Source organism: Lithobates pipiens, unplaced genomic scaffold, assembly GCF_037356315.1.
Source record: "Lithobates pipiens isolate NorthernLeopardFrog02 unplaced genomic scaffold, aLitPip1_a1.2 Scaffold_22, whole genome shotgun sequence".
Lineage (NCBI taxonomy): Eukaryota > Metazoa > Chordata > Amphibia > Anura > Ranidae > Lithobates > Lithobates pipiens.
In genome coordinates, this window is record NW_027507784.1 from 281885992 (window position 1) to 281908694 (window position 22703).

The 22703-nt window shown below is 39.8% G+C and overlaps 1 protein-coding gene across 2 annotated transcripts; it reads right to left on the reverse strand.

The window, feature by feature from the left end:
- Nucleotides 1-291: 291 nt before the first annotated feature.
- ZFAND2A (zinc finger AN1-type containing 2A) lies at nt 292-21352 on the reverse strand. 2 transcript variants are annotated; one of them, XM_077449116.1, is made up of 9 exons: nt 21131-21351; nt 17968-18059; nt 15979-16073; nt 14717-14839; nt 12750-12901; nt 8428-8544; nt 8146-8191; nt 6044-6117; nt 292-1486 (listed from the first exon to the last, which is right to left on the reverse strand). In XM_077449116.1, exons 2-9 carry the CDS (start codon nt 18020-18022, stop codon nt 1450-1452), a joined length of 699 nt encoding a protein of 232 aa, XP_077305242.1. In that variant the 5' UTR covers nt 18023-18059; nt 21131-21351; the 3' UTR covers nt 292-1449. The 2 variants fall into 2 exon arrangements, with proteins under 2 accessions (XP_077305242.1, XP_077305243.1); XM_077449117.1 differs by lacking the exon at nt 14717-14839 and having other exon boundaries at nt 21131-21352.
- Between the last annotated feature and the right edge of the window lie 1351 nt (nt 21353-22703).

The window sequence follows — 22703 nt, forward strand, 5'->3', positions numbered from 1 at the left end:
TCCTGAAATTACAATTTTATTCTTTTGCAGACTGTTTTGGAGTGCCTAGTTTATTTGCATTATTCTGATGTGACTTGCTGTAATTGCTCTTCTCTTTTTTCACAAGACACTGCAAGGTTGTTTAGGTTGTGTAATGTATGTTTAGGTTTTGTTTGGATGTACCTTTTTTTGTGTACCAACCTAATATAAATCCATACAACAGATAAACAAAACAAAAAAAATAAAAAATTAAGAAATCCAATCGGTGGTTTAGTCCACCGACTTTACAATGACGCACACACACAAATAAAATATGGAAATATAAAATACTTTATTACACATTTTAAAATATACATCTCATCCAATAAAAATACTTTAGAAAAAAAAAACACTGCTTTTAAAACAAATAGCCCTTAAAAGCAATAAAGGAAAATAAGACATTACACGTTAAAAAGGTTGCAGTCGGGATACAGCCTGGAAGGTTGACTGGTAATTTGTAGACTTTTATTGGGCCTTAAGGCTGGATTCACACCTATGCATTTTTAGTGCTTTTTGCATTTTGCAGATTTGCACTACAGTCCATTTAATATGGTTTCCTATGGAACACATTCTGCAGCAGAAATCTGCAAAATGCAAAAAGCACAGGTGTGAATCCAGCCTAAAAGGAACCTGTATGGAAGTTGCAACTGCCGCCCTAGCCTTCTGAAAATACCATTTCTCTAGCTGTTATACTAATCCAATGAATTTAGTGCTTGCTAGGCAGAAGTATGCAGATTAACAGTCCTGGCTTCAATCTGACTTTGCAAACTGTGTGCTTGTTTCTTGGTAAGTATCACAGAAACTATGAAAGCAGACAGCCAGGCACCCAAGCATTTTTCAGGATGACAGCAGTGGCAGACTACAAATTTCAATACAAGTTTCTATAAAACTAGATATTACTTTCAGCTCAAACAAAGAAAGCCAATACAGGATAGGTTTACCTTTAACTAAACTATTGATAATCCAACCATAGCCCCTCAAACTAAACTGCACTAACCCCCAACCTGTGTGCTTCACGCTCCTGCAGAGCTACAATCCTGTCTGCCGAGTCCTCACTGACTTGAATGGGGCTGTATATGGAGACTAGAAATACTTATATTCAGTATTCAGTTCCATTCAGTTGGCACTCAGTATAAAACATTTTGGCCAGCACCCAGTTCCCATTACTGAGGATATACACACACAGGTGCAGGCCATGGCTCTGTAATAGTGGTAAGCAAAGAGCTGATGTTGGTAGCACAGTTTAGTTTAGAACTGGGTTGGGGTTAGTGATGGTTTAGTTGTCCTTTAAATATAGGCTGTTACTTATCTACAGCATATACAAGTTTCTCCATTTCATGAGCAAATGTGCTTGAAGATCAAATGCAATCACTCTTCAAAAAGTAAAAGGCTTTTCCTTGCATCCCAACAATCAAGAGAGTGTCTCAGACTTCACTGTCCTGTTTTTATTGTATTAATGGGTGGATGTCTGTGGAGGGGGGGGAAAAAAAAAAAGTTAGAAAATATAAGACTCAATAAAACCAAAACAATGAACATTTTATTTATCCTGTTTAGGGGTGTGATAAATATACCATTGGAAGTGTTTTCTGGTGCTTGAGAAGTGCAAACAAAAAACTGTTGATCCTGCCCAAAATTCAGTGCTTTTATGTACTCTGCAGTATTAATGTAAACAATGTAATTAGAAAGTATATTATTAGAACTGCAGAACACATCCCCACTAGGTTTTAATGATTGGGAAGGGAAGGGGGGGTGTCTTATGTAGTCCAAATATACCATATTACTTGTCCTAGAGGGATAACACTGCTTTTCCATAGATGCAGTGCAGTCAGCATTGTTACTCTAGAACAGAAAGGGAGTTACTGGAAGGATCGACAGATATAAGAAAAAACAAAAACAAAAAAAAACACCTAAGCCTAGGTTCACACTAATGCAGTGCAGGAAACCCCCCCCCCCCCCCCCCACCACACACACACACACACACACACACACACACACACACACACGTTTCCTACACCACATTTAAATGGCACTGCCCTTGCAAACTGCAGCGGGTGTCAGTGCAATCTTAACGGCACCCCAAAGGCGGTGGGTTTGCCTGCACCAGATCACATGGTACAAAAGTACGATGCAATCCAGTTGCAATGTTCGGTTCACATGTGAATTGAACAGAAATGCAGTGCGGTTCATAGTGTGAAAAACAACTGCAGCCACATTTAGGAACATTTTCCTGGTTCTATATGCAATTTAATGAAGTCGAGTCTGCTATTGAATACCTCTTCATCTAAAAAGTTAGTTGTCTGCCTGCCATATTGATGTTCTGGCTTCAAAACTCTTAGTTGCTGACCCAAAAGTATAAGAATATGAAATTCTGATTTTTGGCCAACTTTTATGTACAGGTTTGTAGCTCAGATACTAAAGCCAGACACAGCCAGGCAGCTAGTGTTTTCAGAAGGACGTCAGGATAGGCAGACACTGTTTCTCTCATGCAAGCGATGAAAAACATTTTGAACGGCTTTTTTCCCCCGTAAATAAAATGTAAAAAGTGTAAATATGGGCAAAAAAGTGATGCATGCAAATGGTTGTCGCTTTTAAAAAAACATTGCAATTACATAAAATACCTGTTGATCTGCCAGAAATCCAGGGAGCTTGTAAATTTCCATAGTTAGCCGACACACTGCTTTTGCTGCACTGTAGTCCCAACCGTAGGATCAGCGATTTCAACCATGTTGGAGTTTCTCATGCTGGACTACAGAACACCTCTCCCTACTATATATTATAGAGAAGAACAAAGAGGGATGTTTTCTGTAGCTGGAGCTCCCTCTATTTCTGGCAAATCAACAAGTATTATTAATTGATTTCTGTACTTTCAGCAAGTCTTCCTAGGCATGTACTGTATGCAGACCATCGGGTCAGACACTCACAGAAGCCTGCTGCTGTACAGAGACTCAGTTAATTTAGCCTCCCTGTTATAGACAGAAGGCATCACAGAAGGGCTAAAAGTAGTATTAAACCCAAAAGCGAACATTTATTATATTGTAGCTTATCAATTCTTAGATGTTATAGCTGCATTTGTTTTCTTTTTTTTTAGTGACACACATTTTTCATACATATATTTTCATCTGGTTATTCAGCCAGTAGGTCTGTTTTTCAAAAGAGCAAGCTCTTTTGCAGATGTATCAGTTACAGGGACAGAACAAACCATTCAGCACTGATGAGGTGCTTACAATGATCAGCTTTTATTTATGCAAAACCGTTATCCCTAAAAAGGGAAAAAAAAGAAAAAAAAGTTTGCTTCAACTGTTTACAGAGTGTGAATTTGGCTTCAATTTGTGTACTTAAATCTCCTAGTGCATCTAACACTCCCTCTACCCACAGACTGGCAATGCTGCTGTCTAAATGTGCCTCCTGTTCACATTCATCCAGAATGGGTCCAATCTAATACAGGAGGCATATTACTGGCCAGATCACCAGGTTAAAACAGGAGGGGAAAAAAAATAAAAAATAAAAAGGAGACTAAAAAGAAAACAAATGCAGCCACCACATCTAATGATTGGTAAGCTGCAATAGGTTACATTTTAGATTCCGGGGTTAAATAATCACTTTAAAAAGTGCAAGTCAAAGCAAAAAAAAATAAAAAAAATTTTATAAAAAAAAAATAAAAACCCAACCTGCAGTACAGCTCTGCAACATATGCACATGTACCTGTCCTGTACCCCTTTAAAGGCTCTACATAAAATACCTGCTGATCTTCCAGAAAGGCACTCTGTGCCTAATTTCCTATTATGGGCTGAAACACACAGCTTTTTTTTTGTAGACTGAGTAGTGTTAGCCCCATTCATTGTCTCTTGGAAAAAATAATCAACTTCCACTGTCGGATCTCAACATAAAAGTGAATCAGTCTGTAATCCAAGATAATCACTAACTAGCTCTTTGAGACAACACAGGAAGTGTGTAGTGGACACAGGAAAGCTCTGCATTTCTGACAATGTTTTCTGCACTACAGTATCAAACTGAATAAACAAAATGCTTACATCAAAGGCTTATTAAAAAAAGATGAGAAGTATCGCCAAAGCTTTTTTTGGCCATACTTCTATGAAGAACAAACTGCAGTCCTGTGACCAGTTTTCAGCTAAAGTCCACTGTTGGCTGCGGTTACTCAGCTGGTCCAGACCGGGGAGAGATCCCGACTTTACATTCGGGGTCCACACAGATACCTGGACTGGCAGCTGGCTCAGCATCTAAGCTGCACCACAGGGAGACCGAGTCAGCTGCTCCCTCCTTTCCCCAGCCCAGTTCTCCAGTAGGGGCTGGAGGGGCAGAGCAGAGAGCCAGTGACTGACAGGCATGGCTCTCTGCTCAGAGCAGAGGGGGAGAACAGAGCATTCAGTGGTGTTTGTTCAGTTGTCGATCTTAGGAGATGGTGGGCAATCAATGCTGCATCTACCTAGGCGAGTCTAATGTTGTTATACCCCATACTCCTCTTTTAAAACATCCTGAAAGGTTGAACATATGAAGCAAATTAAGTTCATGGTTAGGGTTTACATACAGTTTTAACAAAATGGATTCAACAGCATGAAGTTTTGTGATCAGACTAAAGCTACTCACAAATAGATCAAAATGTGGCTGTTTCAGAATGGACAAGCTGGATTTCAATCCATGTGTGGCTGTCCCTGTTCAACCGAAATCAATCATTAGATCAACTTCTGTTGAATAAGAATGTTGGAAAACTCAGATTATGGACTGCAGCTGGTGATCACAAAGAGCAGTGACTGGAGGCTATTTTGGAGTTTCACACCATACACAAGATAAAATGAAGCCATATCAAATTTTATTATGAAGTATTAAAACATACAAACATTTTATAATTGGGGCACAATAACCTGTGTCCTTGGTATTTAGGACACAGGTTTTTGTGCCCCAATTGTAAAATGTTTGTATGTTTTAATACTTTGTAATAAAATTTGATATGGCTTCATTTTACCTGGTGTATGTTGAGCCTTTGTATGGTACCATGAAATTCCAAAATAGCCTCCATTCATTCCCCTTTCTAATCTGACAGGACATAGGAACCATGTCTAACTGTAATTAAACTGGCTCTCCCCTTTATTATGCAGCTGGTGATCAATGTTTCCTACAGTGGAGAGTCCTGCTATCAGAATACAATGTCCCAGCATTTGTTTTTTTTTAGTTTAGCCCATCGGCCAGCGTTAGGTGCTTTTGGGAAGATGAGACATTGGTTTGCCTACCTAATAGAGCTGCACGATTAATCGTTAAAAGAGGAGTCATCGCAATTTTTGTCCCCCCTTGCGATCTTGTATTTTCCAGATTTTCTAAACATTGTAACGATTTGTCCTTTAGCGCAAAGGAATACACTTTGGTGTGTAAATGAGGGAAGTTTAACCACTTAAAAACAGTAAACCTTTTTTTCTTACATTTGCGTGTTTTCAAATAATATATATACACACACATACATACATACATACATACATACATACATACATACATACATATATACATATATATATATATATATATATATATAGCAGTCTTTTCAATTTAAAAAAAAAAAAAACAGCCCAATTTTTTGGGGGGGGATAATGTAAAACCGTGAGAATCGTGATCTTTATACTAGAAGGATTGCGATTCTCATTTTGGCCAGAATCGTGCAGCTCTACTACTGAGCCCGAAGTTGGGCGATTTGTGTGTAAAGCATGCAGAGGGTTATCAAAAGAGATCACTTGTTGCTTTGACTGTTGCATGTGAAGACAGACCTCAGTTCTATGTTGAGCTATAAATATGCTTACGCAAGGTGATCCAAGTCATTTACATGACAGGTATGGTTCTCAAACAAACATGCAAATGATAGTTCCGTTTTATAGTGTTCCTATAAAAGAAAGCTTCAAGGCACAAGGTATGCAAATAACTTTAAACCCCAATTCTCTCAGAACCTGGAAATGCTGAGACAGACAGACAGACAGACAGACAAAGCAATGTCACTCATAAATTTAGAAAACAGACAATTTACCTCATTGTCAGGAGATTTATTCCAGCTTCTAGTAAGGATAGTTCCAGAGCCTTCTGCAGAGCTTCATCTTCACTCTGGAATAAGGAAAAAAAAAAAAAAAAAGGAGGGTGTTTTTTTATGAAGTCAGGATCTTTCTTACTTCACACATCTACTTAGTTGCAAATATACAAAAGCACAAAAAAAATAAAAAAAATTTACTTTCAAACCGACCAAAACATTTTTTCAACAAAAGCTGAGGAAGAGAGGAAGTCTAAACAATTATCAAGCATTATTCATGTCTATAAAAATGTTGTAAAGATCTCATCTCACTCCCTATCCCTGCCACAGTCTGAACAGCTGCATAAGAAATTGAGAGGCTGGTGACACAGCCAGCAATGCTAACCTGACAGAGGGTGTGACCCCTCTCCAATTTTACCAAAGGAAATGTCTGGGTCACCACTGGTAAGACTTCTCATTACTTCCCACTGCCTATAGGGATAGAAAGTCATCTCCCTACTTGGGACACAGATCAGAGGAGTTTTATGACCCGACATAGGTTTTACACCTTCCCCTCCCTGTATAAAAACTACAATAAAAAAAATAGTTTATACATAAATTACTAAACAGGCCTTGTCTGCTGTTTTGACCATTCTACAGCCAGCTATGATTTTCTGATACTATAGAACAAAAGTCCCCCTGGGCAAAGTTCATAAATGGGGGTCGGGTCTCTCAACAGACTCTGCCTGTATTTATAGAATGAAGAAGTGTTTAATCAGCACATTTTCCCCATCTAATCCAAACCAAAAATCAAATCCTACTCTCAAACAAATTGCAACTGGGGCTCACCCGTCCCCTCTGGAGGGGTCAGCAAAAAAAAAAAAAAAAAAAAAAAAAAAAAAATTAACCACCACCACATACCTTTTCTGGCCACACGTTCTCTTAATAAGTGCACATTATGTACCCTGCTAGATATAACCATGGGTACTTTGTTACCCTGTGTCTACTGTTGCCCTCTTTTGGACAGTATGTGCAACTACTTATACAAAATAGCCAGCAGAGTTCTGGAGCTTCAAAAACCACTTCCATAGAGTAAAATCAACTTTATTGTTCAATACAAACACTCCTAAGATTCTTCCTCTAAAGCCGGCCCCACAACATTATACAATTTTCTTATTCAATTTAAATTTAGATTTACCTTCAACTTTGCAGTGCAAGGGCTTGCCTGATTGCATACAAATTGAAAGTGTTTATTCTGACCTCATATTATATGGGTTTGGTAAATCTAAAAAAGGAAAATTGTATAATGTTTGGCCCGCATTAGTGGTCTCTAATATTAAGCCGATCTAACAGGCAAAACATATTAGTGGGAGGAACCTGGATGGGGTGTCTGTGCTTGTGCTCAATAAAGTTGATTTTACCTGATTGGACGGGGAGGATTCTGGATGGGGTGTCTGATCAATAAAGTTGATTTTACCTTTTGGGAGTGGTGTGCAGCTCCAGAACTTGCTGACCAAACAAAGAAACATTCCTAGCTAAACTTACCAGCCAGCAACAAACCAACATTGTCCTGTCTTAACAGTTCACGTTAAGGGCAGTTATGCCTGTAAGGTGCCTACCCCTCCCTAAATACAAAAGGGCACACCGGACACCCAAGCAATAAGTGAAATGGCAGAAAAAAGGTGTCCAGAGCACCCCCTTACAAAATAACTAACAAGCAGGAACATGAACCAGAGGTCTTGGAGGTAGCTTCATCTTATAGGAGTAAAATATTTATACACAATACTTTGTTACTGCTAACTGATCAACATACTGTATATGTCCCAATGATGTCTACCAGAAGCCCAAGTGTATTACCTGCATTTAGCAAGGATACTTGTCAAGCATTACACCTGAGATTCTGTTAGATTGCAATGATTTCATGAATTTGAATTCTTGCTTTTTTTTTCTGCGACACTACAAAAAGGGTTCATGTTCTATTATGTGGTCAGTTTAAATACAAACAGTGCTTAGGTAGAACCATATATTTTATATATTTTTCATTAAATTGCTGAAAATATAGACCGAGCCTCATCTTACTGTTTGCCCCTTCAAAACACAGGTGATACGATGAGAACACAACTTACCAGACCATTGTGAAGATCAATTACTCCAGAACTCTCAAGAGGGTCACTAAATAGAAAGAAAAATAAATACAATTTTAGCAGCACTCCAAAACAAAACAAAAGATAAAATATCAGACAGATACAAATGTTAAGTGGAGACACATTTTCCTTCAGTGTACGCGTTAATAAAGGAGATATGGAAGTTTCAGATCTGGTAGTTTATCAAGTCATGGGTAGTCACAATGATATTTATCACTATGTAAGAATCATCTACAAAAGCAGCAACCGTAAGCTTTTCATTACCTTTTTGCTTCAGCTCTACAGGATACAGGCTGTTCAACTTTCTGAAAAATTAATGGCCTTTTAACTGCTGCTGTATTTTGTTCAGAAGCCTTCTGAGATCGCATCAAAGCTGCATATCTGCAAAAAAAAATAAAAAATAAGCATTAAACCCTTTGTAAAACAATTAGTAACATTTTTGAAGACCCCAAAATCTAAAGTCACATCAAGCTGCATTGAACATCTTTGGTCATTTTTACAGATTTATTTTTTATTTTTTTGCATTTTTTGCTTGAGCATTTGCCAATATAAGTTAATTGGGCACAAAAACATTTAAAGCTTGTAGCTCAAAATAAACGTATGTGCTTTTTCAAGCTACAAGCTACAACCCTCAAGTGTGACTACGCTCAGATGTGAACAGGCACAATTACAAAAGCATTTTTTCCCCCAGGTTATGCGCTTTGGAGCATCGAGCTACAAAACGCTCAGGCGTTAAAGTGGCCTAAAAGTAGATGGTAACCATTACTGAATTACATTTTGTTTTCTAAAGCATTCTGCATCAAACAGTTGCAATGATTTTTAAATTAAAAACTTGCATTGCATTTTTTATGGAGGGTTTACTGATGGTGATAACTGTGGATCATTGCTGCATTAAATATATTTAAAGAGCCATTTGAAGCCTCATTCAGAAGCCTTTGTTACACAGAAGGAGCAACGCTTTTTTTTTATAGAAAAGTTGCAGATTTAAAGATATGAAAACTGACTTTTGAAAATAAAATTAACTTCTTAAAAACTCATGAGATTTTTGTGATTGGGTTTAAGTGCAACTTAACCACCTAACATTTTTGAACAATAAATAGTACATGGACAGATCAACGGAAATCCAATACATCTAACATGAAGTTTGCATTGCAGGTTTGTTTTTGTTTAACCACTTACAGACCGGACCATTTTGCTGGTCAAAGACCAGACCACTTTTTGCGATTCGGCACTGCGTCGCTTTAACTGACAATTGCGCGGTCGCGCGACGAGGCTCCCAAACAAAATTGACGTCCTTTTTTTCCCACAAATAGAGCTTTCTTTTGGTGGTATTTGATCACCCCTGCAGTTTTTATTTTTTGCGCTATAAACAAAAATAGAGCGACAATTTTGAAAAAAAATGCATTATTTTTTACTTTTTGTTATAATAAATATCCCCCAAAAATATATAAAAAAAACATTTTTTCCCTCAGTTTAGGCCGATACGTATTCTTCTACATATTTTTGGTTAAAAAAATTAAAATAAAAATCGCAAAAAGCAATTATTGATTGGTTTGCGCAAAAGTTATAGCGTTTACAAAATAGGGATAGTTTTAAAGCATTTTTATTAATAATTTTTTATTATTATTATTTTTTTTTTTTTTTACTAGTAATGGCAGCGATCAGCGATTTTTATTGTGACTGCGACATTGTGGGGGACCCATCGGACATTTTTGACACATTTTTGGGACCACTGTCATTTATACAGTAATCACTGCTATATAAATGCAGTGATTCCTGTGTAAATGACACTGGCAGTGAAGGGGTTAACCAGTGGGTGGCAGTGTAGGGGTTAAGTGTTCCTAGGGGTGTGTTACTAACTGTGGGGGGGTTGGGCTTTCATTTAGTGAACACTGATCTCTGCTCCAATCACATGGAGCAGAGATCAGCATCACTAGTTGCTAGGCAGAATGGAGAAATGCTGTTTACATGGCATTTCCTCCATTCAGCCTTCCCGTGAGACGATCGCGGGGATGCCCGCGGCGATCGAGTCCGCGGGTCCCGCGACCGGACTCACTGGGGTCCCGACCAGCGCGGTAACGCGCCGCCGGCGGCACGCTCCCGGTGGCAGGGCGGCATTGAATATTGGACGTACCTGTACGCCAATATGCCTGCCCGTGCCATTCTGTCGACGTACATCGTCGTGCGCTGGTCGGGAACCGGTTAAAGAACCTTATGCTATATTACATAAAATGGTATAAAAGGCTTTTGTGTTTCCATTTTTTTTTTTTTTTTTTTTTTTTACAGGCTGAACCTATCTTGGGAATAATGAAATAAAACCGCAAGTTGGGACTTTAAGTGAGGTGGTTGACTCGTGTAGAATGTAATCAAATTTTATTGTTAAAATACAAAGTATATAAATACATAATGATATAGTTCACGTAAAAGGATCAATGCATAATGTCAACGCCTTGGTGCATGTGTACGACAATACCGTTGTATTTACATTTATATACATAGTCAGCACATAACAATGAATTAGTAAAAAAAATAGCAAGGTTGATTCCCATAGCAATTGGCAGCCTTAGTAATGAATAAAAAAAAGGAAATATGACATGTCCAAATGTGTAACCTGGTGGGGCACATAACTACAGTGCCTTGCGAAAGTATTCGGCCCCCTTGAACTTTTCAACCTTTTGCCACATTTCAGGCTTCAAACATAAAGATATAAAATTTAAATTTTTTGTGAAGAATCACCAACAAGTGGGACACAATTGTGAAGTGGAACGAAATCTATTGGATAATTTAAACTTTTTTAGCAAATAAAAAACTGAAAAGTGGTGCGTGCAAAATTATTCGGCCCCTTTACTTTCAGTGCAGCAAACTCACTCCAGAAGTTCAGCGAGGATCTCTGAATGATCCAATGTTGTCCTAAATGACTGATGGTGATAAATAGAATCCACCTGTGTGTAATCAAGTCTCTGTATAAATGCCCCTGCTCTGTGATAGTCTCAGGGTTCTGTTGACAGCGCAGAGAGCATCATGAAGACCAAGGAACACACCAGGCAGGTCCGTAATACTGTTGTGGAGAAGTTTAAAGCCGGATTTGGATACAAAAAGATTTCCCAAGCTTTAAACATCCCAAGGAGCACTGTGCAAGCGATCATTTTGAAATGGAAGGAGTATCAGACCACTGCAAATCTACCAAGACCTGGGCGTCCCTCTAAACTTTCAGCTCAGACAAGGAGAAGACTGATCAGAGATGCAGCCAAGAGGCCCATGATCACTCTGGATGAACTGCAGAGAACTACAGCTGAGGTGGGAGAGTCTGTCCATAGGACAACAATCAGTCGTACACTGCACAAATCTGGTCTTTATGGAAGAGTGGCAAGAAGAAAGCCATTTCTCAAAGATATCCATAAAAAGTCTCATCTAAAGTTTGCCACAAGCCACCTGGGAGACACACCAAACATGTGGAAGAAGGTGCTCTGGTCAGATGAAACCAAAATCAAACTTTTTGCCCACAATGCAAAACGATAGGTTTGGCATAAAAGCAACACAGCTTATCACCCTCAACACACCATCCCCACTGTCAAACATGGTGGTGGCAGCATCATGGTTTGGGCCTGCTTTTCTTCAGCAGGGACAGGGAAGATGGTTAAAATTGAGGGGAAGATGGATGCAGCCAAATACAGGACCATTCTGGATGAAAACCTGTTGGAGTCTGCAAAAGACCCGAAACTGGGATGGAGATTTATCTTCCAACAAGACAATGATCCCAAACATACAGCAAAATCTACAAAGGAATGGTTCACAAATAAACGTATCCAGGTGTTAGAATGGCCAAGTCAAAGTCCAGACCTGAATCCAATCGAGAATCTGTGGAAAGAGCTGAAAACTGCTGTTCACAAACGCTCTCCATCCAACCTCACTGAGCTCCAGCTGTTTTGCAAGGAAGAATGGGCAAGAATTTCAGTCTCTCGATGTGCAAAACTGATAGAGACATACCCCAAGCGACTTGCAGCTGTAATCGCAGCAAAAGGTGGCTCTACAAAGTATTAACGCAAGAGGGCCGAATAATTTTGCACGCCCCACTTTTCATGTTTTTATTAGTTAAAAAAGTTTCAAAAATCCAATAGATTTCGTTTCACTTAACAATTGTGTCCCACTTGTTGGGGATTCTTCACAAAAAATAAAAATTTTATATCTTTATGTTTTAAGCCTGAAATGTGGCAAAAGGTTGAAAAGTTCAAGGGGGCCGAATACTTTCACAAGGCACTGTATATCCTTAAGGCCTGACTCATTTGTGTATAAACACTTCTTCAGGGGGGCAAATATTGTAAGGTATCTTTTACATGAACTATATTATTGCTATGCATTTATATACTTTGTATTCTCGCAATAAAATTTGATTACATTCTACACGAGTCAACCACCTCATTTAAAGTCCCAACTTCCTGTTTTATTTCATTTGAATTCGGGATGGAGGCACATCTTATGAGGTGCCTCATCTAAAGTCTCAACTCTCCAGTCTATATCTTGGGAATAGAGTGGATATTGCACACAAACACTGCAGCCAATAATTCTGTAGAACTGAGTAGACGTACCCAGCTTTTGAAAGTGCTGGTCCCGTGGTCTTGCAGTCATGATCTAGTGGGTGTCTATGAGACAGGCAGAAATTATTATGACACTGATCACATTCGATCTTCATCAGCTCCTTCTTTTTGCATCCTGGTTTACAGCAACGATTTGTGAAAATCTGGTTCATTTAAAGTAAATATAATAATTAAATAAAGAAATAAAACACATTCTGTATAATATCTTGCTATATAAATAAGTGTGTGTGTGTGTGTGTGTGTGTATAAATAGGTAAGAATAAAAACTCTTCTGCATAGAAGAAGCTGGCAATATGCAGATATCAAGCTCTCTCATGATGGCCAATGACATGAAGGCAGACGTTTACATGTTATAAGAATTTCTTATAAAAATACAAGCTGCTCTCTCGTCAAGAGGTAAGGAGTTCAAGGAAGAGCCAAGTTCTGGACTGCAGCTTATAATTCTCATACTTTTGACTGAGAGTGGAGACAGGCCATTGTAATCAGCGCTCGGGTTGCCCACTTGGGATAAAAAGAGCAAGTCTGGAGTGAAACCATGGGTTTGGTATGTTATTACTAGAAAGTGGCAGGTATAACAAAAAAAAAAAAAAAAAAGTGCCTAAACTAGTGGTGCACATGTGCTGTGTCCCGGTGTTGTAACCACTAGTACCAGGCCTAGCCATAGTCCAAGACTTAGAAGCTGAATAGGTCAACTGCTGGATTTGCATTTATATTACTAAGCCCTCCAAATTGGCCCTTTGTTGTAGGTTCTAAAGTCTAAATATTTTTTACCTTAATGAATTATCTGCCTGACGGTAAAAAATAAAAAAAATAAAAATAAAAAAAACACCTCTCACTAAATATCCTAACCACCCTTATCCATAGACAATTGCCTGACTCCTGTCATAACTCCAGCACCATGCAGCACCACTCCTCTCACATGAGACATTGAGAAGCTGCTGCTGTCAGTCAGACTCTGTCGAGCAAGGATCAGGGGCATAGCTTACCAGTGCTGTGTGTTTCTATGGACGCACAGAGCACTGCTTAGATTTATGCGCGCACACAGGTGCCTCCTTACCACCCAGCTTCCCAAGGTGGCAATCTAGGAGGGGACAGCAACAGCAGAAGAGGTGGTAAGGGACCTTTCTGTGCAATACAATTGCACAGAGCAGGCAAGTATAACCTTGTAATCAACCCTCCCCCCTTTTATATATATATATATATATATATATATATATATATATATATATATATATATATATAAAAAAATAATAATAATAAAAAAATCTGATCATTATGTAATCTGATGTAATGCTTTTTCTGTCATTCCAGGAAAAAATGCATACATCAAATTTAAAAAGATTGGATAAAAGAAAAACTCCAAGTCCCAGCAAATTTGATGGCTGTTGTGGATGATCTGTGGTAACTATGTTAGCGTCAAACATGCTTGAAAGTGAAAGAGTACAAAGCTGCCTGGATTATAAACCTGTAAAAATCTTCTACATTAAAATTCCACTTTTATACTTTGCCAAGGAAAGAGCTGCGGGTGACATTTCTAAACAAAGGATGGTGCTTATAGATTGTGGTATTGTTAAAGTTTTTGTTTTTAAAAAGACAGCAATGGGGTTCTTGGCTTGAATCCCAGCCAGAACAATACCAGCATGCTGTTTGCATGTTCTCTGTGTGCTAGTGTGGGTTTCCTCCCACACTCCAAAGACATGCTGGTCTGACCATTCTAAAATTGACCCCATTATGTGTATATATGCATGTGAGATAGGGACTGTTGATTGTAAGCTCCTTGAGGGAAGGGACTGATGTGAATGTAAAACTCGGTGTAAACTGTCTGTGCTATATATAAATATCTAGAGAAAATTGAATACAAAATAAAAATCCTAAAATAACTGGGCAGATTTTTCTAGTAAGGAGTAATATTTCCAGAAGCAAAGTTGTAAACCAGATTAAAAAAAAAAAAAAAAAAACTTTTGTTTTGGCTTCAAGCTGCACCTTCTGTCTATGTGTTGGCTTACTGCAAGGTCTGCCAGCTCTCCTTTTTTTACTGGAACAGGAGTGCCACACAGTGGACAGACAGGTACTTGCACATCCTTGGGGGGGGGAAAAAAAAAAAAAAAATAAGTGTTATTGCCACAGACACATAATATGCATATTGTAGCTGTGTATTGATAGAAATAACTTTACTGAAGCTGTACATTTGATATTGACAACTCTAACCCCCTTTCTTATATCAGAACAATTTTTAAAATGATTTTTTTATAAACTGTGAAAACTAAACTTCAAACACTAGAGAGATATACACCACCGCTCAAAGGCAGGTTCTGGGAACTCAGAGATAATTTCTCCAGGTGAAGGGATCCAGGTGCGAGCCACAGCATGCAGATAATGTGGATAATGACAGAACTCTGGACGGCCGCACTCCAATGCTAAAACGATGCTTTATTCAAATAATATTTAGGACACAGCAAATGACATCACAGCGAAAGATGCTAACATCTGATTCGTTTCGCACTAAGGCTAGTGCTTACTCATAGCTGGTTGCCAGCTATGAGTAAGCACTAGCCTTAATGCGAACACGTCAGCTGTTAGCATCTTTCGCTGTGATGTCATTTGCTGTGTCCTAAATATTATTTGAATAAAGCATCGTTTTAGCATTGGAGTGCGGCCGTCCAGAGTTCTGTCATTATCCACATAAACTTCAAACACTGTATATAGCTGGTTGCTAGAGGAGGGGTCGGGAAGCCTTCAAGTGTTTAGTCCAGGGGTCTCAAACTGGCGGCCCCTCCAGCTGTTGCAAAACCACAAGTCCCATCATGCCTCTGCCTGTGTGAGTCATGCTTGCAACTGCCAGTCTTGCAATGCCTCTTGGGACTTGTAGTTTTGCAACAGCTGGAGGGCCACCAGTTTGAGACCCCTGGTTTAGTCAATGTGTACACAGCTTGATTTACTAAGAAAGGAGTGAGGGAAAGAAAATAAATCTTTGCATTCACTCTGAAGCAGCACAGGAAAAACACACAAAGTACATGATATATACCTGGATCTGAAGGTAGAACCAATAAATCTGGTATTAAATCATATTAAGTTTAAAAAGCAATATTGCTTATTGTCTTTTTTTTCTTTTTTAAATATCCAAACAATTCAAGTACATTTCAATGTACTTAAAACCAGCAAAACTGAGGTATATTATCTAATATTCCACTTCAGAACTGGGAAAACACAGCAGACATACCTTCTTGTACGCAAAAGTACACTTATGCTGGTCGTAGGTTATGTGGTCCTTGCAAAATAGGTCCTCACAAGCATCACATTTCAGTGGAAGAAAATCTGAAAAAAAAGAGACATCAAAGCTTTGTAGGTTACATTTCATGTGAATAAATATGTAAATTCATTTATGTGTGATTGTTGCACATGATTTTATATATCTGAACGCAGTGCAAGTTGACACATCTTTACGCATTGAGTGCATGGCCTCAAAAGAAAAAAAAAAAACAAACACAAACAATAGAACTGCAGTCAGATCAGGAGAAAAAAAAAATGCAGCACTGCAATGTCCACAAAATCCTTTCACTATGCACTTTATACTGCTGCCATGCAATTTTGATGTGAATCTCAATGAGATTATCTAGTGTAACTTTGATGCGACTTTGCATATTCTATGGGACCAAATCGCACTGTAAATTGAACCAAAGTAGCACAGGAACCTTTTCTAAAGTCACACCGTGCTGAGTTGTATTGATGAGAATGAGCACCATTGAAGATAATGTGTTTTCACATGTCATCTGACTCAAGTCGTATTAGTGTGAACTAAAGCCCGTGAACAGCCACTGTAATTACAAGATGCAATGTCAGTAACAGGATTGAAATGCTTATCATTCCAATTAGTAGTAAAAAAAAACATATTTGATGCTCTTACCCTTCCCTACTCTGGCTAGAACAAAGTTGCCATAGATAGTGAGAATCTTGGAATCTCTACTATGGCAGGCCCCCTCCATCTGTATGATCAGTCCCCTGAAGCCTTTTCGCTATGGCTTTCCGGCCAGTGGTCACAAGCCGATGTCATCAAATACAATGCAGGACCAATAGTCCTGCATTGAATGCGAGGATGGTGAAGGCCCAGCAACAATCCAGAGCGTCAGACAGAAAAAGGAGCGCATTGGAGCCTACCAGAGAGAATAAGGCAAGTACCACAGCTTATTCCTCTACCCCTAGACTTAGGCTAGATTCACATATATCTGGTGTGAACTTTCAGTCCCTTTTCACTGCAAATTTTCAGAGTCGGCAGCCACCAGAGACTTGAACAATAGCCGATTATTCAGGAGCAGCCCGGGAAGCCAGCCACGGCGTCCTTGACAACCAACGGCTCATCAGCTGTCAGTGAATGTAAACCAAATTGCCAGCAATAAAATGTGAGAAAAAAAATAAATAAATTATATATATATATATATATATATATATATATATATATATATATATATATATATATATATAGTGGGCCCCAAAGTAGAAAAAAAAATGGCATGGGGTCCCCCCTAAATCCACACTCGAGCATGCAGCCTAGCGGGCCAAGAGACGCCAGCCGGAAGTGTGTCATGGGAGGTTGCTATAAATAGATTAGCAGACAGCTTTCCATCTCACAGCAAAGCCCTGCAAATTCCTTCCTTCCTTTGCCAATGTGGAGTGGGGTTGTGCGCCTTTCCTCCAATCAGCAGTCTTGGCTGTATGCCAATAATCCACTCCCAGTGCTAACCAGGAAGAGAAAACCTGTAACACGAAGAGCACTTTCTAAAAGATATATACAGCTTAAGATAGCAGATATACATGTAAAACTTATGTAGGGAGATTTGTTCATCTCTGTGTATCATCTGAGGCTGTTCACTTCATTGGGGATATGTCAGAGTTTCCATCCACTTTAAGGAGCATTTAACCCTTGAATTTTAGGGAGATGGGGGGTGGATGGTGGTGAAGGGGGAGACAGGTCCCACTTCAAGGGTATTTTTGTGCAATTCTCAGAGTTCAGCTTTAACAGCATGGAAATAATTGAGCAGTAGGACATACATTGAACCAGATCTGCCCCTGCCTAAAATGGAGGGGAATCTCTGCACCATGTAACTCAAGGAGATTATGGAAAACTCTCACCACCCATTATGATGAATCTATCTACGACCAGTCTAAACCACACCTTCTCATCATAGGAGACTGATAGAAAATGATCACTTACCTAGCTGTTTGCAGGTGTCTTCTGAGCAATGTTTACCCAAGTCTGGAAGTTCCATTGTACAATGCTGATACTTGCTTTGGCAATTGAACAATCTGTAAAAATGAAAAAAAAAAAATGAAGGCATTAACTGAAAAAGAAGGAGGAGGGTTAGTATATGCATGTAATATAACCATTCCACATAGTAAAAGCATGTAACCAAAAAATAGTAACCCAAACGAAACACATTGCGGCATTCTTGTGCTTAGATGTGGTGGCTGCAATAATTTTTCTTCACTTCCTGCCCTAGGATGATGGTGCTCACTCCCTGAGCTCCATTAACCACTTGACTAGTAGGCACTTTTACCCCCTTCCTGCCCAGGACAATTTTCAGTGCTTTCACACTTTGAATGACACTTGCCGGTCATGCTACACTATACCCTTGTGACATTTTTATCCTATTTCTTCACACAAATAGAGCTTTGCTTAAATTGTATTTAATCATCACTGAGTTTTTTTATTTTTTGCTAAATAAACAAAAAAAGACTGAATTAAAGACAAAAAAAAAAAAGTTTTTCATAGTTTGTTAGAAAATTTTGCAAACAGGTCATTTTCCTTCTTTACTGATGTGCGCTGATGAGGCAGTACAGACGGCACTGCTGGGGGAACTGATGAGGCGACAGTAATAGGCAGTGTTGGGGCTGCACTGATAATCAGTATAGATGCCCCTTTCACAGAAACCGTTATTGCCACTCCTCTCTCTGTCAGTGGGAAAAGAATGCCAATAACTGGCTTGTGTTTACATCATAATCGGCTGTGATTTGACACAGCTGACCACGTGGTAAAGAGCCATTGTGATTGGCCCTTTACCCTGATCTGTGATCAGCTCTGTCCTAAGGACACCACAATCACAGGAGGCGGCCATACGACGTCCTCTCAGAACTGGTCGGCTGCGCTGTGATCATCATTTGCTAAAGAGGGCGGCAAGTAGTTAAGCAGGAGCAATGTCACCCTAGGACAGGAAGTGTGTCAGGACTACAGAACACCTCCCACTATTATCTACATAATGGAGGGTGGGGGGGTCTGTAGTAACCTGTGGAAGCCTGACAGCGTTGTTTGAGATAAACTTTAGGGTTCACAGAACTGGATTTCTGGCAGGATCAAGATTTATTGAACAGATATGAGAAAACATTTTAATTGGTATAATTAATAAACCAAAAAGGAAGCAAATAAAAGATTATTAGGGCTTTATGATCATTCCTACTCTAACCAATTCTGGTTTCCGCACACACACCAAATCATGCTTGTAGGACAAGCCGTCATTGTATACAGTGTGTACAGATTGGGTTCAGGTTCCCGGGAATAGAGAGCTCTATCAGTGTAATTGTGGATTACTCATCTAGGTGACACAAGCTGACAATTGTTGTCCCCACCACTATTAAATCATAGTGTAGCGCTAGAAAAAGCAAACAGAAGTGATCTAATACATGACGATACGTGATCATACAATGTTTAACAAAACATTAAACACAAAAATCATAAAATGTGCAAAAAATACACCTTAAGTGCATAATTCATAAGTGTATATAATAAAAAGTCCAAGGTAAAAAGAAAAAAAAGTCTCTATATAAAATGTTGATCCAATCCAAACGTGAGATAAGGGTCACCATCCACCTTCTTTAAATGATAAAAGGTAATGAACTTACATGTAACCAAAGAATCAAGCGCTTATTCAATAAAAACAGTGCTACAGTACTAGTCCTACTGTAGCACTGTTTTTATTGAATAAGCGCTTGATTCTTTGGTTACATGTAAGTTCATTACCTTTTATATTAAATTTTTCTCTTAAACGGAATTACACTATTGTGGCCCTTATTTTTCTTTGTATGGGTTCAACATTTTGAGTTGGATTTTACCGCTGAGGATTTAACAACTATCTGGGGCACCTGAATGAATAGTTTGATTCGTTACTTCCCTGGAAAATTTGCGTTTGAAATCTCGCATACGAGTGCACAAGCCCTTGTGATCCTTCGAATGTACATTCGTTTGGATCTATTACATCTGGTAAGCCTCTATCTTAAAAGGTGACGGGAATACCACATGGTGTCTGCATGTTAGTCTCATTTAAAGAAGGTGGATGGTGACCCTTATCTCACGTTTGGATTGGATCAACATTTATATAGAGACTTTTTTTTCTTTTTACCTTGTACTTTTTATTATATACACTTATGAATTATGCACTTAAGGTGTATTTTTTGCACATTTTATGATTTTTGTGTTTAATGTTTTGTTAAACATTGTATGATCACGTATCGTCATGTATTAGATCACTTCTGTTTGCTTTTTCTAGCGCTACACTATGATTTAATATTTGTTAATGATTCACTGTTTTATATCCTTGTGATTGTGTTAGCAGCTTTTTTTGGTTCTTTTTTTTTTTTTTTTTTGGATAGCGCAGTGTCACAGGGTAACGTTTTTTGACTTGTCCCCACCACTAGCTGAAAAAAAAAAAAAAAACACACACACACACACACACACACACGTCTACGATAGCATTGTCATCATGCGGATGTCCCCATCACACCACAATGATTGTTAGACATCAGCACTGTCAACAAATTATTATTTTTTTCGTTTCATCCCCCCCATTTATCAGATCGTTCATTATGTCAATAAATTCGTAACTTTGGATGCATTTGTTACATTCACTAACAGTTTGCCAAATTTGAAAGAAATTCCATTACCTACAATTAAAAAAATACAAATGCTTTTGTTTTTTTTAGAATTTTCGTAAAAAATAAAATAGTCAAATAGTCTTTCGCTCTGATGCTTTCCAAATGAAGGAATGCTGAATTTTGATGAAAAACGAATTTGAAACAAAACAAATTGCACAGATCTAATGTTTGTCGCATTATGACAACATAAAAAATGTGATGGTTGTAGTTTTCATTAAAATGGTAGATTTCATATTAGAATAAAGTCTCTATTTTTACACTTTGGTATGCGGTGTGATCCTTAGTATTTGTTACATTGTGGATCATAGGAGCCCCTCAGACAGGGAATGAGATCATCGCACCATCCACCCACCTATTTGGTTACGTCTAAAACACATATATCAAAATATATATATATATATATATATATATATATATATATACATACACACACACAGCGCACTCTCTCTTACCCGGTTGCCGTCCAGCTCTCCCCGGTCTCTCCGGGCCCGGCCGCCCACAGTCACCATTATATAGCCACCGTCGCCGCCCCACATGCTGAGTAACCGGCCTGAAGCGCCGAGTCATCATCCGCCTCCCCCACCCACCGGAGCCAGAACCTTCCACACAGCTCTATACGGGATCCGCTGTGTCATGCGCTGTGTCATGGTCTGTCTCGCGCTGATGACATCACTTGTTTGTGTTTTCTTTAGTGACAGGCACGTGCTGAACCATGACTGGCAGAATCGGTGTAATCCCTCCCCCAGGTGGAGGGGCGGGGTCTATACCGTGTGACAGCTGAGGAGTCTGCGCTTCATGTCTGCTCAGTATCCAGGCTCCAGCTTGTCTGCCCTATAGGGAGGTGTGGGGAACCTATCAGAGCGCTGGTTACAGTTTGGATACCAGGGGTTATTTGGGGTGATCTAAATAACTGCAACTAAGAGAAGTCATAATTACACTTCATACACAGAAGACATCCATTATTTTATGTACAGATAAGAATACTTTATTAATCTTAAAGGCAGTGGCAGTTGGTGTACTGACCAATCCAACCCCCCCCCCCTCCGTCAGTCGGCAGGCAGCAGCAGGTAGCAAGCTCCTGTGGGTGGGTTTCTGGCTTGTATGGGTGGGTTGCGGGCAGGGCCGGGACAAGGGGTGGGCAGGAGGGACGGCTGCCCTGGGCATTGTGGTATCATGTGAGATAGGGGGGCACCACAAGGAGGCTAGGGGGAGGTGGATTTGTGTTACGAAAGGTCGGGGGGGGGGGGTGTCAGGGGGTAAGAATTGTTCTAGGAGGGCAAATTTGGGAGGTGTGCTAGGAGTGGTGGTTTCGGGGGATTTGTGTTGGGAAGAGGGATGGGAGAGGATTTGTGCTAGAAGGGGGGGGGGGATTTTGGGAGTTTTGTGCTATAAAAGTAATATCGTAGAGTGGCAATATTTTTTTTTTGTGGTGGGGGGGGGGGGCGCAATTTGGCAGGTTTGCCCTGGGCTTTGGATGGCCTTGTCCCACCACTGGTTGCGGGCTCCTGTGGGTGATGGGTTGCAGGCTCCTATGGGCAGGTTGCAGGCTCCTATGGGCAGGTTGTGAGCTCCTGTGGTGGGGTTTCTGGCTCTTACGGGCGGTGGTTTGCGGACTCCTATGGGCGGCGGGTTGCGGGCTCCTGTGGGCAGGTTGCGGGCTCCTATGGTCGGGTTTAGGGCTCTTAGGGGCGGCACGTTGCAGGCTCCTATGGGCGGCGGGTTGCGGGCTCCTATGGGCAGGTTTCTGGCTGTTATGAGCAATGGGTTGCAGACTCCTATGGTCGGGTTTCTGGCTCCTATGGTCAGTTTTCTGGCTCCTATGGGTGGTTTGCAGGCTCCTATGGGCAGGTTGCGAGCCCCTATGGTTGGGTTTCACTGTTGTAACATACCTGTCTGGGTGCGGAGCGTACTCTCTGCGACCCAAGCCCACCCTATATTGAAGCCTTATAGAGCCTCTGGCTCTAATCGGTGCTTCAAAAAAACAGCCCCTCCGCATTGGAATCCATGCGCCGGTGTCCTGAAAGG